This window comes from Bombus vancouverensis, chromosome 13 (genome assembly GCF_051014615.1).
Source record: "Bombus vancouverensis nearcticus chromosome 13, iyBomVanc1_principal, whole genome shotgun sequence".
NCBI classification, from domain to species: domain Eukaryota; kingdom Metazoa; phylum Arthropoda; class Insecta; order Hymenoptera; family Apidae; genus Bombus; species Bombus vancouverensis.
Window position 1 is genome coordinate 13,131,146 of NC_134923.1, and position 17,819 is coordinate 13,148,964.

General features: G+C 37.3%; 2 protein-coding genes across 7 annotated transcripts in view; one reads left to right on the forward strand and one right to left on the reverse strand.

Moving 5' to 3' along the window:
* The window catches only part of CtBP (C-terminal binding protein), a 25,890-nt gene extending 13,273 nt beyond the window's left edge, over positions 1-12,617 (reverse strand). For 3 of the 6 annotated variants that reach the window (XM_033344634.2, XM_033344583.2, XM_033344641.2), the window contains exon 1: positions 11,709-12,088. The gene's annotated coding sequence lies outside the window, so the exon portion shown is untranslated. Of the gene's footprint in view, positions 1-10,550; positions 10,694-11,708; positions 12,090-12,595 lie in introns of those variants that run through there. The other 3 variants (XM_076623839.1, XM_033344625.2, XM_076623840.1) reach the window with 3 other exon arrangements.
* Positions 12,618-13,054: 437 nt separating this feature from the next.
* Positions 13,055-16,193, forward strand: Kaz (E3 ubiquitin-protein transferase Katazuke). Its single transcript, XM_033344654.2, has 5 exons — positions 13,055-13,344; positions 13,551-13,953; positions 14,028-14,340; positions 14,420-14,729; positions 14,800-16,193. Exons 1-5 carry the CDS (start codon positions 13,306-13,308, stop codon positions 14,899-14,901), a joined length of 1,167 nt encoding a protein of 388 aa, XP_033200545.1. The 5' UTR covers positions 13,055-13,305; the 3' UTR covers positions 14,902-16,193.
* Positions 16,194-17,819: the final 1,626 nt, after the last annotated feature.

Here is a 17,819-nt window from a genome sequence, read left to right on the forward strand (position 1 = left end):
GTTTCGCTTGCGTTCATCGTTGCCTTTCTTCGCGTACGTACGTGTATAGGAGCTTGTAAGCATCGTTTTGTAACAGACACCAGTCAGCATCAACCGCGTACTGTCCCTCCTTTGATGGTACGCCAGAGCAAAAAAGAAACCGGTCGAGTCGGTACTTACGAAGAGGTTTAGCTTTCAGGGTTCATGTATGTATGTACATAGTTTGAAAAGAAGTTACGACCGTTCTCCTGGCCAAACGGAGGGAAAGAACTTTCCTGCGCCAATAATTTTTTGGAGCAAAAAATTATTCAGACGTGGAAAAGAAGCAGTTTCGTATTTAGGCGTTTTAACTAAATTGTAAATGGTTTCGACGTTACGCAAACGTTATTTCCTGGTACTTCTTGCACTATTGAACTAATATTATCAGCAAAATTTTACCAATCGCGACTTGCAAGTTATCAATGCTCTCACTAATAAATTCTCTTGGATAACAAGTCTAATAAAATAGTAAAACAAGCAAAATTCTACAAACGAACTTGGCAAATTATTCGACATAAAATTGTAAAAATTGTTTGTGCAGTGAAAGCTTGTAACAAACAACTCATTACTTGTCAATATACTAATATTAACAATTAGTAGTTTATTAGTATTATTAACTAGTAAATTATATCGATCTTTGACATTACATATATTAAGTATATCATTACTAAATTATTGTGCAAGAGAAGGCACTTGCTATTCATTTGAATGTAGAATGCGAAATTATTAGAGAACGCTATACAATTGTACGCTATTACATGGATTAAAATTTCTTTTATCTTTTTAATTTAAATTTTTTACAACTTTCGAAAATGCAACTGGAAATGCGCAAGAACCGTCTTATTTAAAGTAGTAGAAGTGAGATAATTTATTTATAATAATTTGATAACGAGATTATGTAGGTAGAAATCTTTAAGTAAACAGATAATATATTTGAAGATCATAAGATACGCATGATGATTCATAGAAATGAAAGATAATACTTCGTAGGACATACATATCTACGCGTTAAATCGAATGTAGTATGTATATATTTATGTGGAAAATTTTTGAAATGGTTTTTGCCCCATCATATTGAATTAACTGATTCTTCGTCAAAGAGAATAGATTAAATCCTTATTTCAATAATTTATGATAATACCAATAAATCAGTTGATAATGTTTGAAAGAAAATACGGTAGCATTTTAATTACTCCTAACGTTTTTCTTAATAACGACAGCTTATAAATTATTGTATATACCGCTTATGTTCACGCGATATTTTTTTACATACTTATTTAGTATGTAAATTCAATTCATGAAGTATTACTATATATCTATGAATCATCTCGAATTATTTCGAAGGCAAGACTAATTTTTCCGTACCGTTAATTCATTTAATATTTGCTCTTGTAACATACTAAAACGATTATTTTCTTACTTCTCTTCGTAAAACTAAAAGGATTTGTAAATTAGCCCTAATATGACTTTTCGAAAATGTTAGCAAAATAAAAAAGATCGAGAGAAAGCAGAATAACTAAGGAAAGGAAAAGAAAATAGGAAAGAAACAGCAATAAGAAAACAAGATAAACAAGAAATGGTTGAACTCTGTAAATTCATTCGCCGCGTCGGCCTTGAGATCGCACTCGGTTCTGCAAATGTCGATGCACATGCAAAGTGCGCTCGAAGCACGAACCTCCGTGTCTGCCTCCTCTTTTACACACTGATCGATATAGGTGCACGCATTAATAACTTGCTGCCTTTGCACCGTGACAGTCAAATCGGCTCACCCAGTGACTCATCCCGGCTCGCGCGAGTAGTATTCGAGTTTGCGCGAGTCAACTTGGAAAACATTTGGCTCGCTACGTTTCAGCATCGTCCCTGGGCGTTTACCTTGGCAAACTATTCCTCGGCAGGAGTTACGGATCCATTCAAGCGCCGCGCGGTTCGTGTTCGCGCAAAAGGAACAACGGCGATAGCAGAAAAATTCAGCGTTAAAGATTCCCAAGTTGGTGGAAACTTTTAATTAGCCACTGACAAAAGGCGTCGCCAGTTACGTTCGTTGAACAAAAGCGATAATAGGAGCAACGACGGTAAACTGACGGTACAATCGTTCGTCGCTTCAAACTTTCAACCAGTAATAACCTACAGAGCAAAAGCGTGCAACAGAGTGTACGTGGGAGAAAGTACAAGAGCACGGACTCGTGTCGAGTCACTGCACACATTCGTTGCATTCATATCTGAAACCTTGAAGACAGAGAGAGGCCGACAGGTGGCGAGTGGAACGACTCGAGCACACGGAACGCTTCTCAAAACCGTTTAACATCCGTTTAACATCCCTTTAAGCGTCTCCATGCCGGCCGACGAGTGACGTTAAATCAGATCTGACCGTGCGCGCGCGCGTTCGCGGTCCGTTCGAGTATTACGATGCAAAGAATTGTTACGGCATCTCTTGTACGAGAGATCCATCCATTCGCATAACTCTGCCTCACCACTGCACCGCGCGGTCGGGTTAAGAAGGACTCGATCAAGAAGCATACATAAAAAGAACAATGCCAGTGCGGCTGAAGACATGTGCCAGCTCGTGTCTCCTTCTATTCATGGGTAGGGGAACGCGATGAATATACCCTTGTTGAGTTTCAAAGTTACATACACTCCGTCGACTTCGCCAACCCCTCCTTCTTCACGGTTCCCTATATCCTCTTCCGCTCTGAATCAGAATTTTCCACATAAACCGCGACAACTTTTCTTATTGTTTCCGCGCCCATTCTAGACGCGCTTCACGGAATAAATCACTTCCAAAGAAACAAAGAAAGTTGTTCGTAAAACCTTCCATACGCTGCTACTACATACTATGCTTCACTGGATATATTAAAAATACAAGAGAAAAAATGAAAAGGAACAGGCTCAGTAGTAATCATTATTATCGTAAATACGTTGAAGAAAATCCAGCCAAGTTCAGCGAATCGACGACAAGATTTCCAAAGAAACCGGTTCGGGCTGAGAACCTCGTAGTTCTAATTCTAGTTAAGAAGAAACTTGGCGAGATATTAAATTAATTTGAGCGCGAACGCAGTCAGGACAAAATTTTCCCATGCGAGATCTATCCAGCGAAATGAATGATTTCTAGAGGCACGATAATCTAAAGAACACATCGTTCGGAGAAATACACAATACTTACACACATATATCTATGTACAGTGTACGCGCTCGACGCGTTGATTAGCACAATATCTCAAATCAATCGAGCAAGGAAGGACTAATAACTCCTAGAGAAATGATAATCCATTAGCGAAGCGTAATGACCTATAACCCATTAGGCGCAACGGTTACATGGAGAACAAGTTCGTCCACGTATTAGAGCGGCCAATTTATAACTTACTTCACGCTCGCTGGCGTCCCCGCGTAAGAACGTCCGAGAACGGCTCAAGTATGCGAGAGAGTACGCGTATAAAAGCGACCTCACGGGGCCGCAAGTATATACAAACGATTTTCTCTCTCTCCTCTATGCGCGCGATTCACCAGCATGGAAGCAGCAGCAGCAGCAGCAGCAGCAGCACCGATGAGTGAGTCCCGCGTACACTTATTTTCTCGTGGATGTGCCCATGTACACCTACGTGCGTGCTTGCTACGTAATACGTACGCAGAGGACATAAAACTTGGTTCTCGTGTCTTCCCCGTCGCTCTTTTGCCTCCTTTCCCGTTGTCTCTCTCTCTCTCTCTCTGCCCTCCCTACCCCTTTCTCTTTCTGCTGTGTGATCGTCCCCAACGTTCGTCGCGTCAGCTCGACCTATGCGCGCGCGGCGCACACCTATACAGAGTTACAGCGGGTTAGGACAAGTGCGTAGAGAGCGGCAGAGAGTAGTTTCATGGAGTTTAGTTCCTCGTAGTGGATATGGCATCTTGACTCCTAGTAGTGGAGTGTGGCAAGCAATGGCCGGCCCGATCGATGTCTCGGCAACTTCCCACCCTCGACAGTCTGCCCCTCTCTTCACGACACGTCCCCTCTCACCCTCGCCCCGCTTTGGCACCCTACTCTCCGGCTTTCCTCATCCCAACCGTCAGACTCCCCGTCTCGCCCAACCACCTCCCGCTGTCCCCATCCTCCGACACATCGAACTAAATCCCGGAGCTGCTTACTGCTTCCAAGTCTGTTTACAATGGCGATGTGCTACCCCCATTATCCTAGGGTCGTACTTCACGTTCGGACTACATCACCTCAATGACGACAACAACGAGTTTCGTTTTCTTAACTTTGTATATTTCTTTCGAACGATCCACACCTTTTCTCCCCCCTCCCCCCAACCACTATCCAATATTCACGTAGCAGCCGTATCTCTATTTGTTTTATCTCGTTTATAGCGCGATTCCTGTAATCTGAAGTATTTCAGACATTTCCAGGTATATACGCGTATAGTATATTTAGCTTGGTCAATTTACTGGAAGATATTCCAACGACCGTAGTTATGTACAGCGTACTGTGGGGACCTTCTTTGACTGAGCAATGAATACGGAGATACATGATACGCGTCCGTTACTATCTAACCAATTACATCTCGATATCTGAGTGATCTAAATGATTAAATACTAAAGCATAGTCGATAATTTGAAGAAGAAACATTGGTAATAATCCTTAAATGCGTATTAGAATATATGGGACGTATTTGCACGATTACAAATAACCAATTTGTTGCAAGTATGATCAATGACGTCGTTTCTTTTGCGTGTTCCAGACGCATTGTTCCACGTTATTTACGTAATACATGTGCATTTATCTATTATTATAGCTATCCATGTCCGTTTTCCGCAAGACTGGCAGAAACGAATAGCAATATCTATATTTTCATTCCATTGTACAGGCACTGTAGAAATCGATTGCCTGTAGCCTGAATAGCATAGCAGTAATTACGCTTTTCCCTATTCTCGATTATTTGTACAAGAAGAAGCGGCCCATGACGAAAAGAAATCAGGGTGCATACGAAACAGTTTCCAACGTTCCGCTGGCTGCTCGCATAGAAATTGTCATATATCTTTTTCTCGAATCTGTACGACACGCTCTAGTATCTATCGAATACCATTTGCGAGCGATACCGGGGCACTTAGTAGTGGAGAAAAAAATGCCATTGGGTCCAATCTCGGATTTATAAACGTTTCTCTTTCTGTAAGTTTCTGCGCTCTAATATCATAAATGAAAATACCTCTTTTTGACTAATTTATAAATAGTATTTCTATGTTCTTTTCAATCGTGCTGAAATTAAGAAAACACTCATATATTCAATGCATATGATACTATCAGACAAGTTATCATCCTTCTACATGAATACAATTGTAATGAAAAGCTTCAAGTCAACATATCCGGTAAAATTACTATCTGTCCGAATCGCATACAACTGGCAGGAAACGGCGAAAAACGTGCCCTCTATCGTGCAGATTTTTGATTACACGACATCTAACGGAAAGCCTCGTCCTCATGCTCGACGAAACTTGAGCGACGAAACCGAAAAGAGGAGGAGAAACCTATAGCTCGTCTCTCTCCCCTGAGAGAAGTATAGCATACCCAATAGTTGAGTCAGGTCAGTTTGCTAGCCTTACATAAAAGAGGCTAAGTAACGACGAAGAGAAAGAAGATAGGAAACGTTATAAGATATACACACAGGATGAACAGGGCAAACCTGAAGAGAACAGTGCTGCGGGAGAAGAGAGGCATCGAGGCAAGGAGAGTAAGGGCAACAAGAGAACGGGTGGGGGCACCTGTTACAACCGACCAGACCGTTCTTTCGCTCTCCCTTTCCCTCTTTGTCGTGCACTCATCCACATGCCACTTAGGCTGTTACATTGAAATTTCTACGGAACGATCGGATATATACAGCGCTTCTAAAATGAGCGAACAAATTTTGGATGTGTATACTACTACACTACCATAAACGTTTCGTCCATAACGGGACAAGATGAACTGTTCGTGCTTACTATAGAACAGAGACTACTACGCTAATCGTTTAAACGATACGTACGTGTTTTGACTTGACGATACATTTATGTATATAGGGTGTTCTAAAAGAGAGACAAGCATTTCGGATCTAATAGGATAATCTGATTACTTCTAATAAAATTTCTAAAATTTTATGACTAAAAAATAGAATAAATATCCATTGTCATGTTTGTTAATGTAAAATAGTTCGTCGAGCTTTATTTTTAAATTCATATTAAGGTAAGTTTCCATATAAAAAATATAATCTGTATTTTTCAATTTTATTAAACCGATGCAATGCTAATTTAACGTTACATGCACACTCTATGATTTTTACAGTTACCTCACTTCCTTACATAAGTAGTATCTCTTAGAAGACAACTTGGAGGAAAGTTTGAATGACAATATATAAATAGGTATGCCCATAAGCTTTGTGTAATTGTAGTCATCCGATAAGTTGTATTTCTCGTTTAAGCCAATTCCTGGGGGCCTTAACGATGTTCACCTTGAGGATGGGAAAAGATCCCATGGACACGGAGGGGAAATACTCCCTTTCGAGTTATGGCTATCTTTTGTTTGCGACAGAGGTTTGCAAGGATAGCTGGCTAGTTTGCAAGCGTTTAAAATTGAAATAAGTATTCACCGTTAACGGTTAGAAATGGTTTTCTTTCCTAACAGAAAACTTCTCGCACGTTCTCAAGCTACTTTGAATTCTGTCACGCGAAACTAGGATGTAATTTGAACATTGGCGACGATAGCAGTGTAAACGAACAACTTTAACTACCTTCGTGAATGAGACTACAAATAATATATTCGCATAATTGGATCTTAACCAGCACCCGTTAATAATCTAATCGGAGTAACTATAATGCAGATAAGTTATGTATGATTAGGTGTGGTAGGCCAGATTAAAGTTATTTGAGATTTTTCAAGGACTATTAATCACAGATATTTCAAGGTCAGTTTCACCTTGTCAACCGAGGTCACATATTCCTATCATGTCCATGTAATATAGGTAACCCCAAAATACATTCTGTAAGATAAGGTAAATTGTCCTTAATTGTTTGTAAACCACTTTCATAAATATCAACAAATATTTTGTTATCATGACTAGGTACTTGTCATCAATATTTTTATAAAAGTATTTAGTAAACGACTAGCTAAAATTATACTCTATTCAACTCGTTAAACGAATTCGGGACGTACATTCGGGAATACAAGTAAGTATTCACAGTGATTTTATAAAAAGAAATTCAGTATGTTTTTCTTCTAAATCAGAAAAATCCCTGTAACGAACAAAAAATGACTGCGACCTATAAAAAAGAAAAAGTCACTTCCGCGGCTGTGAACGTGGGATCTGTCCCCCATCGTGAAGGTAAACAAAACGCACTCGAAAAGCTTTGGTCGTTTATTTTAGAAACAGCCTGTAGAGCGCCGCTTCTCTCTGCAGCCCGTGGACAATCGACGTAACCACTCTCTCGTGCCTTTTACCGCACTTGTACGGATCCCGGACGAAGTGTAACGATGCCGAGAGATCGATAATAACCGCCGCGGTTTGGTTCCACCCGAGCCTCGTACGAGACAGGGACACTTTTTTCCTCCCCCCTCTCGACGATCCTGCTATCTCTCTCTTTATCTGGCCAGCTTTCGTCATCTCTCCTCCCGTTCCTCGTCGTGGCGATTTCACGCTTTAATTACGCGACAAAAAATGACGGAAGAGCGACGACAGGGAACAAAGCCTACACAAACTTCGCTCGTGCATCCTTGTTTATACTTGTCCGCACGTTTTATTTTTTTGAAACTTTTATTTTCCAAATAAATGTTTATCCTTCGATGAAAATAATAGCCATCGCTGCGTTAAAAAGGAAAAAAATCGAAAATCGATTATCCGTAATGGTACTTCTAATTTAACTACAAACGTTCGAGCAATTTAAGATTCGAAAATACGACACTCGTTCATTTTTCGCATTATCGCGTCATTATCAGTGCAGGCGATAACATTTCTGAAGAGGTACATAGGTACGTGTTCCTGCGACGCATCTGTATCCCATCGAAGACTATGCAAGTCGTGTAATGAACTGATTTAGCTGAGCGCGCGCGTTATACGACACGCCAATACGACAAACAGGCAACAATAATCAAACAAATTTCACGAACGCTTGAAACGTTGCTCTTATTTCGGATGCTTAATAATAGGTAACTATAGCTAGATAGTTTTGTAAAAAGAAAGGTGACAGCGTCGCACATTTAACCGGATAGTTTCGTGTTTAGGAGATGATGACATGACGTTGCTTTCGAGCGATACATAATCGCAACATACGTATCTTTCTGTGCGACCCGAGTCTGGAACAAACAATAACAAATTCATTCTTCCGACGACCTCGTGGTTCACTATGAACCATGAATCATCGATAAATAGTAAACCAAATGGCAAGAAAAATTCTAAGCCACGCACCGTCCCACGACCCGTACGCGCGACATATTCCTTAACCGAATTGAACGCGATATATGACCCGATTATGTCCAACCGTCGGTTAACAAGCACTAAGAAGACTACTATCGATCTACTAGTTGACGAAACCAAACAACCGAATTATAGTCGATATTTACAAAGTAACATTCTGTCATAATAAATACTATATATATATTAGAATAAATATATATCGTGATGTACGAATTGTCAGGCAATTAGCAAAGAGAACGCAGAAAAAGAAAGGGAGACGTTAGGCGGACAGCAAAGATATTCTTGGGAACCGAGAGGGCCTAAATAAAGGAAAAACGCGATTGGTCAGTGACGGTGGCGCGAAAACAGACCTCCTTCGTTAAACTGAGAACGACTTAACTTTCTCGAAGGATAACGCCTTCCCGTTTCCTTTCTCCTGGACGATTGCAGGAGATGGATTTACGCGGCGCCAACGAGGAAAACGTAAATATACGCGCGATGCCGCGCGCATACACACGGCCAGCCGTGAGTGGGTTTCTAGTAAAAAGAAACAGAAGTGTCGCGACGTGAATACAGGTCACAACATCGCTGAATAAGCAACCGAGCGCGTGTATACCCGCTGCTCTCCGCGTTCAGCAAATTACGTAAGGCCAGAACAGGAGCTCGTTTAAATACCGACACAATCAACGATGAATAAGTTACCCGTGCATGTGGCGCGCGCACCGGCGCGGTGAAACGAAATAAGGGAAACGTACGCGACGCGTTCGTTCCATATTCGCGTTAAATTCGGCGAAAGTTACGCAATCCAACATACCGTTTGGCGCCGACGTCCTGTAAGACTTGCTATTAGCCATCGAACTATGCGTACATACCGAAATTTTCCACTACTTTCGCATTCTACATTTCATTTCTACATTTTGTATTTCACATTACAGTACACACAAACACCAAAAAGTATTTCTTTCATTCCCCATCATTCTCTTCCCCTTTTTCTCCTTTCATCGTCTTCATTTTGTTTGTATAATATTATTATTACACTGTTAGGTGTTGTTTCTCATCGGAAAACGCGATGTCACGCTTCTAATATTTTGCAGTCGTTCGAACCCTACGCATTTCAGATTAGTAGGTCGTTAGCATGCTTTATCGTTTCGAACGGAAGCTTGTTAACCAAGTCCAGACAAGAACATCGAACTCGTGGAAAAACCAAACCAGTGCGTGTGTTGAAGTTGAAGTGTAAGTGGCATTGATTATGTTACAAAATATTTTTCAACTTCACTTATGCATGCACGAAAATCCAATTATGTAAACTTCGTGGTTATGTCATTTTTAATTTATAAATATCCCTTTTGTATATTATTTTTTAATAAATAATAATTGCAAAAATTTTATCAAGTTATTAAACCACGGAAGGACCAATATAATTAATACTTAATTCGTGTTCGTATTATAATCTTTCTCAAAAAAGAAATAAAATAACACGATTATTCTTTTTTATCGTATCTACTTTTCGTTACTTCACAAAATTAAGAAAAACTTTTTTTTTTTAAATTAGAAAATGGTAAAAGAAACGACTAAAACTAATTAAAAAATTGAGGATAGATGGAAAAGATCGACAAACTTTTAAAATTAATTAAGTTCGTTATATTAGTTGTGAACACTAAAACGTTGTATTGTAAGAGAAGCAAGCGATATATCAAATCAATCAAAGGATGCGGGTTGCACGAACACGTATAAAAGATTCACGCGACAACAGCGGGACACCAGGAAACAGGACGGAAAAAGTTGAGAACCACTAAGTGCGTTCGCGGTGTCACCCACAAGCACGAATGATAATCGTTTTCGCAAAAGTTCGCTCGAACTCTGAGGAGGATGCTAATTTGTAGCACGAACGTGGTGCGATAATTAGCGACGCGTGTAAACGCGTTCCTAAATTATGTTCTCGCTTAAGAAAATTCTCTGGGATAGCGAGCGTGTGCGTATGTAAGTCTCTCGCGTGAAAAACGCAAAACACATTAATATGGTGTATATCACGAGATAAATAGATATGGAGAAGACAGGCTGTCGACGGAAGGAGCGAGAGATACAAATGAATGATATTCTAGAAGCGTCTATCCAAATGGCGGTCAGTCGCATGATACGTACACTTAGCAGGATAAATGATTTACATCAGACTGTACTGCACCATAGGCATTTCGCTCCTCCGACATGCTCTTCGAACGGCAAATCAAACATTTCCAGTAACGTGATTTATTAAAATGTAAAGAGGGAACATCACGCGAACTTGATTCGACCGAGTTCTCAGATACGTGTAAGTACCTGTGCATACACAGATGGACGAAGATTGAAAATTCCCTGCGAATGTTTCTTTTCATAAATGAAATTTCAAAGCATACAGCGCAAAGTGCTGCCACCTAGTAATAATTCATAACAATTTTCATACTCGTCTGATATGTCAGAAAATTCACCTGGTTCGCACGTGCGTTTTATAGCGTAACCATAAATCGAAGGAAAATCGTACGATTCGTTCCACGCGGTAATTTAACCGGTGCAGATTTATTTCGTACAAGCACCGTTATTATACTCCTTACGTGTCGTGATAAAACAGATAAGACGTTTAATTACCCATTGGAATCCTACTCGAAAAATTAACATATTGTAATGAACTTGCATATTATAGTAAAGGATGTTACGCGTCTATACATACAAATAAGTATACCGAGGGAAATGTGAGAAGCACGAACATGTAACGTTTCATCGGAAAGGTTGAAGCGTTGCCGAAGGTCAACGTCAAGATACGATTACACACAATTCAGTGGAAAAGAAAGTATTTAAGTGTCGAATAGTTCGGGTTTTGCGAGGCACGAGTCGAAAACTCTGTATAAGTTTTTAAGAGTCGAAAAGTATGGGTACAAAGAGGAGGAAAGATAGAATAATCGGGCCAGTGGCGAGAGCGGAGGGCTGAATAAAAAGAAAGGCGCGTGGCCGTTGCTGGCGCGGCGTCTCCCGCCATATCACACTACTCCAGCACACTCGCACACCAAGTGTCATACATTCGCCATATACATATAGAGAGACGGTGGAACGGTTAAACGAAGAACTATGTATGCACTGTATTGGTACGTTCAGAGTAGAGACGGAAGATAGAAACGCATACAAATACACACGCACGAACCCGCGGAATTTTCTCCGGTGCGTGTGTGCACGCATGCACCGTGCACACCAGGGGCCGCGCGAGCGACGCACACGGCGTATACTGAGCCTCTCGGCGGCGCGATCTACGTGAGAAAAACACTGACTAACCTGTCGGAGGCGATTCTCCCAGTATTCCTTGGTCCACGGTACTCCTGGGTACTCGTGTATTTTCACCGGCTACACTGCGATCACCAAACTATTCACTCTCTCACACGGCGTTCTTACGATTGTGTCTCGATCGGGGGTATAAGCGCGGCGCCTTGACTCTGTATTACAATTCACACGGTTCTCGCGGCGTCCACGGGTGACTTCGAGCCTCCCGTGGAACGATACTCGCTCGGATACGGGCTCTGGGGTCACACGCGCCCGCCCGACGCCCCAGTTCTTACCGAAAATCTCTCGATTCGACGAAAAAATTGGTCGACAATGCGCGGAACTACGTTCGCGACTGTCTCCCTCGCTGGAGGAAAATGGCGGCCCCCGGCCATCCGAGTGACTCGCGCGCGCCACCGATGCTCTCCGTCACCGGCCGAACATACCCGAATATCGCCGATCCTTTTCGAAGCCTCTACCGAACGGTTAAGTTAAATATCCGCCGAATTTTTCCAACAATTTCCAAAAATCTTTTATTCAAAATAATCTGACTTTCAAAATTTTACTTATCGTTATATCTAATCACAGATGAAAAATGTGTTGATTTTATATTTATAAGCGGAATTAGTTTTGTTACAGGGCCATTAGCTTCTTCATCCTGATATCATGCATTTGAATTATTTAATGTTTACGAGAAATTTATACGCTTTTGTAATGGAAAGAATCCATAAAAATTTTCTATTTAATTAGCATTTAAAGTTAAAAAGTATGGAAATAACATGTTAATATTAGCGAATAATCGAAATAAATTTTTTTTATGAGGGATGCACATGTGATTGTTTAAGATTACCATTATTTAACTGAAACCGGAGATAGTAATAAAGAATTTTTCAAAAGCTCACCTTTGTATAAAATCTTGTACACTTTGCGAGGGAAAAGCTGCACATCACATTTCCAAAACATTCAATTACGCGTACGTTGTTAGCATTTTCTATTCAGTTACGTTGCACTCGGGTTACACGTTCAAATTTCGCGATTGGTCAAAACCAAAAATTAATCCGCTCCAGTGACCAATCAAAAACGCCAAGAATCATTGGCAAGAATAAGATATAATACATACGTTAAATAAGATTATTAACGTAAAGATAAATGGCAAGATCTTTTGCACTGGTATTACGGGTACCGTAATTTCCTTCGCCGCTATAAAAAATCGCAAAATAAATTCTACTTTGATAGAAACAACAATAAATTCTTTAATTGGTAACAAATAGTTGAGTCAGGTTCAGTCACATGATTTAGTCTGAGGATCATCCCTTATTTCTATCGTTAATAGAGCCATCTATTGTAACGTTATAATACTAACGTTTTTATCATGCGTAAACAAAATGATAATTATCTCTATTAAAATAGAGCAAGAGCTTTCACCATTCTTGAAAATAGTAGAGTGTCAAATTAGTTGTATTCATCATTCTGTGCTTATATCCGCAATTTGTACAAAAAGAGATGAATAACTATGATACATAATAGTAAAGTGTATTAGCTCTGACATAATAAATATAATTTTCTTCCAATTTTTAAGTATAACATTTCGCGTTGTTTGAGCATAACCAATATGTCAGACGTTAAAAGCCTCGAATACCCAACGTTAAAGGTACTTAATACTTTTGTAATTGTGTTATGATCTTTTTGTTCATCTACATAAATTCCTTAGAAACGTTCGAGATCTTTGACAGTTCTTTATCATTTACGAGACTTGCGCTATTTTGTACTAACTTCATGAGCTTTATTATATTTAAATTTACGGAGATCCTGTTACCATTTATATTAATAAATTAATGCGCAATATCGTGTTCTTAGGTTCCTTATGAACTCCTCAACAAAAAATTTCGGTTAGCACAAAAGGTCATAGATAGGGAAGCTTCATACGTACAAACAGCAGCTAATGAATTAATAAAGGATAATAAAACCTCTGTTCCTGCTGGGGAGATGAGCCTATTATTAGGTGGAGTTGTGGAGAAACTTCAAACCTTAAAGAGAAAGGCGCACGAATCTATTACAGAAGAGTTGCAAGCAAGCATGGTTTGCAAAAGACGTCTAGAACATTTAAAAGAACACGCCAATACCGCACCGAGTGTTGTGAATCAGTGGCGGAGACAAAGGCTTGATAGAATGCTGATAGAATATTTCCTTCGGAAAGGCTATTATACAACTGCAACTAAATTAGCAGATAGTAGCGAGCTTAGAGATTTAACAAACATAGGTATGTTCGATATTAACGCTACTCAGTATTTTGTGAATATGAATAATATTGTTTGTTTCGTTTCATATTTTTAGATGTTTTTATGGTATCCAGGGAAGTAGAAACGTCTTTAGCAAATCATGAAACTGCAAGGTGTGTTGGATGGTGCTATGACAATCGATCTAAGTTAAGGAAATTAGGAAGTACTATGGAATTTAATTTACGCGTGCAAGAGTTTATAGAGTTAGTAAGGCAGGATAGGAGGCTTGATGCTGTCAAGCATGCTAGAAAATGTTTTACCAATTATGATGATTACCAATTGCAAGAAATTCAATGCTGTATGGGACAATTAGCATTTCCAGCAAATACGTCTCTTAGTCCATATAAAGATTTGTTAGATGAAAAGAGGTAAGTATATTTATTAAGTTATATGTTATTAATTCTTATAATATATGGCATGTATATTTATAAAATATAATATTTACAGATGGGATAGATTAATTGAGCAATTCAGGCATGAAAATTATAGACTTTTCCAATTAGCAACTCAAAGTGTTTTTACAGTAGCATTACAGGCAGGTTTATCGGCATTAAAAACACCTCAATGTTATAGTGCAAACAAAGAAGGGAGAAATCCAAATTGTCCAGTATGCAATGAAGCTCTTAACGAATTAGCTGTTCCATTGCCTTTTGCTCATTGTTCACAGTCTAGACTTGTCTGTAGTATTAGTGGAAAACCATTAAATGAATATAATCAACCAATGATGATGCCAAATGGATATGTATATGGAGAACAAGTAGATAAGCTTGTTTCTTATAAAACATAATTATTAATTTACTAAATTAACTTACTATATTTTATTTTAGGCATTGGAAAAGATGGCTCAAGAAAACAATGGTACTGTAATTTGTCCAAAAACCAAAGAAGTGTTTCCGTATAAAAAGATAGAAAAAGTGTATGTTATGTAAAAATTACTGACTCAAACACACAATTTGTATTATATACAATGCATCTTTCATATTCTAACTTGGAATATTTACTGTTTAATACTGTATACCGATATTAACAAAGGGAATAACTTCTATTTTTAAGGAAATATTTTTTTGCAAATTAATTAATTTGTGATCATCTACTAGAATAAAATGTGATACATATGAATAATGTGTGTTATGGAAAACGTTCTAATTTTTCGATATAAAAAGATATAAAAATTACTATGATAATGTAAGTGGTTATTAAACATGAAATCAGATTTTTGTCCTTACTCATTTATTTAACATCATTTCTACAATAAATTGAACAATTAAAACAATTCCATAAATCTACGTTTCAAGACGCATTTTTTGTAATGTTTGAACTTTGTAAGTATATTACAGTGATTCGTATTTATATTTATACTTTGCATGCCCAAAAATTTTACCATAATAATGGTAAGATTTGTGTTGTAACATTGATGTATTCTGGCTCCTACTTTGCTATACAATTTTTTGTTGTTTCTTTTTCATGTAAAAAACAGATGTACCACCATTCAAATACTTTTTAAAGTGAATAATTGTATTGTATATGTCAACGAAGAAAGTCTAATCTACCTAATGATATGCATTAAGCAATTTTAGATGACATATGTCCACAAGTTAATTGATATAAAAATATCCTTTCTACGCTCTACCAGCTTTAAGTTCAATGATTTTCCAATCATTGGTTTTATTGAATTTTATCTATAATTTATTGTCTGAATTGCTTTATGCAGAGGATTGTCCTTCTAGGAATTCGGATTCTATATTTTAGAATAAAATTTGTGGTCAACCTGGGGTACAATATTTGAGGTAATTTATGGTTTACCATTAGCAAGATTTGTTTATATATATATATACACACACATATATATATATATATATATGGTTCTGATAATTTAGCTGAGCATAATTTGAAAGTGTATAGGAATATTAGTTATAATTGTATGTGTGAATTGATAGAAATAGAGCATAAACAGTATTATAAACAGTAAAACGGTATAGCTTACGAGATGGTGTATACAATAAAAATGCAGATTTATAATTGCCACATGTTATTACATGTAGAAGCACTTAGACAGTATTTACAGATTTTACTAACTGTACCAAGACAGAAGTTCATACTTAATGATGTATACTTTTCTCTCTCTTTTTTCTTTTTTTTTTTTTTTTGTTATAGTGAAAATAACATGTGTACACATATGTACATATGAGTTAATACATGTAATAAAATCTATTAAAAGTAACTATATTTTTAATTTTGTCAAATAATAACTTCACATTTATTATAAATAAGGATAAGCAATAAATAATAAAATAGTACACATTATAAAGTAATAATAAGAGAACGCGTCTTTCCACTCAATGTAAAATATGCGGCACTTCGTTTAGATGTAAACAAATAGTAGGTCATGTCATAAGTAATATCGTTTCTTATCTTACTTTAGATAAACTTACGTATCATGTTTCGCTGACATGTTTTTATAGGAACTTCTCCCTTTGTTTTTCTCTAATTATTGAAACAATTAGATCGGTATTTTTCACATTAAAGGAAGTTATAAGATGAGTGTCAGCGAAAACTATTTGCAGCATTACATACTATACAAACTTAAAGAAGGCAGTGCAACTAAGGATACTGTTAAAAATGTTTGTAAAGTATACGGTGAACACGTTTTAAATCTGAGAAAATGTCAAAAAATGGTTTCCGAAATTTCCGTATGACGTTTTTGAATTTTCTAATGAACACAGGTCCGGCCGAAGTGTAACGTTCGATGTCGACGCATTAAAGGCTGTGATTGAAGTAGAATCTTCTTAGACTGCTAAGGAAAAAGTAGGTAAATGCATACATGGATGATTAAAAGTAAACGGAAGTATTAATTTTACTCATTGAAAGTTCGTGTCAAAACGCGGCGTTACTTATGCTATGACCTATTTCTTTTTTTCGTAAGTATATGAAATAAATATTATATTAGAGTCTTAGTAAACTTGTTAGACATTATGATATTTCAATTTTACATATTACCTTAGCCTTCTTTTTAATATACAATATGTTGATTGAACAGAAAGCATAGCAAACACATGATATTACATTATAACATGGTAAACATATAGAAATATGTCTAAATGAAAAAAGAGTAATAATTAGAAATACAAAACAAAGTAAATGAAACAAACACATATTATTGTCTTGAATTTTATCGAGATTAACATTAATCATATCATTTCCAAATTACTTCCGTTTTGTAGAACATTTTGAATTATTTGAAAAGACAAACACTAATTATCTAATATTTTAATAAAAAAAGAGTGATATATAAAACTAATACTAAAATCATACAAAACACAAAATGTGTTTGTAATACAAATATACTTACAAATGTACCTTGTAATAACAAACGGTAAAGATATATTATAAAAAAAACCTATTACTGAAAATCAGAATACAAACATACAAAATATAATAAAACAATTGAAAATGGATGATTAAAAATTATGAAAAGCTACCCTGTGCAAAATATTTATGTACCTTGGAAAAAATATTTGAATATGCTCTTATATGCACATGTGTGTGTTTCAACATGGTAAATATTTTTAATTGTTCGCTATAATCAGCACATTACTAAACATTTAACAAAGAAGAAAATCATTTTCCATTTTAACATCTTTGTTTTCTAAATAGGATATAGCTCAGTCCTAAATTTTGTTAAATTGTCAGTATGAAAAGTTTACAAACCACAGTCTTATTATAAATTTGGTCTATGTAAATAACAATTATTAATTGTACAGATCTTTTATGTGCTTATTTTAGCGGCTTCGAGTAAACTGATGCATGTGAAAAACTTAATAATATATGGATATTAAGGCTTATTGGT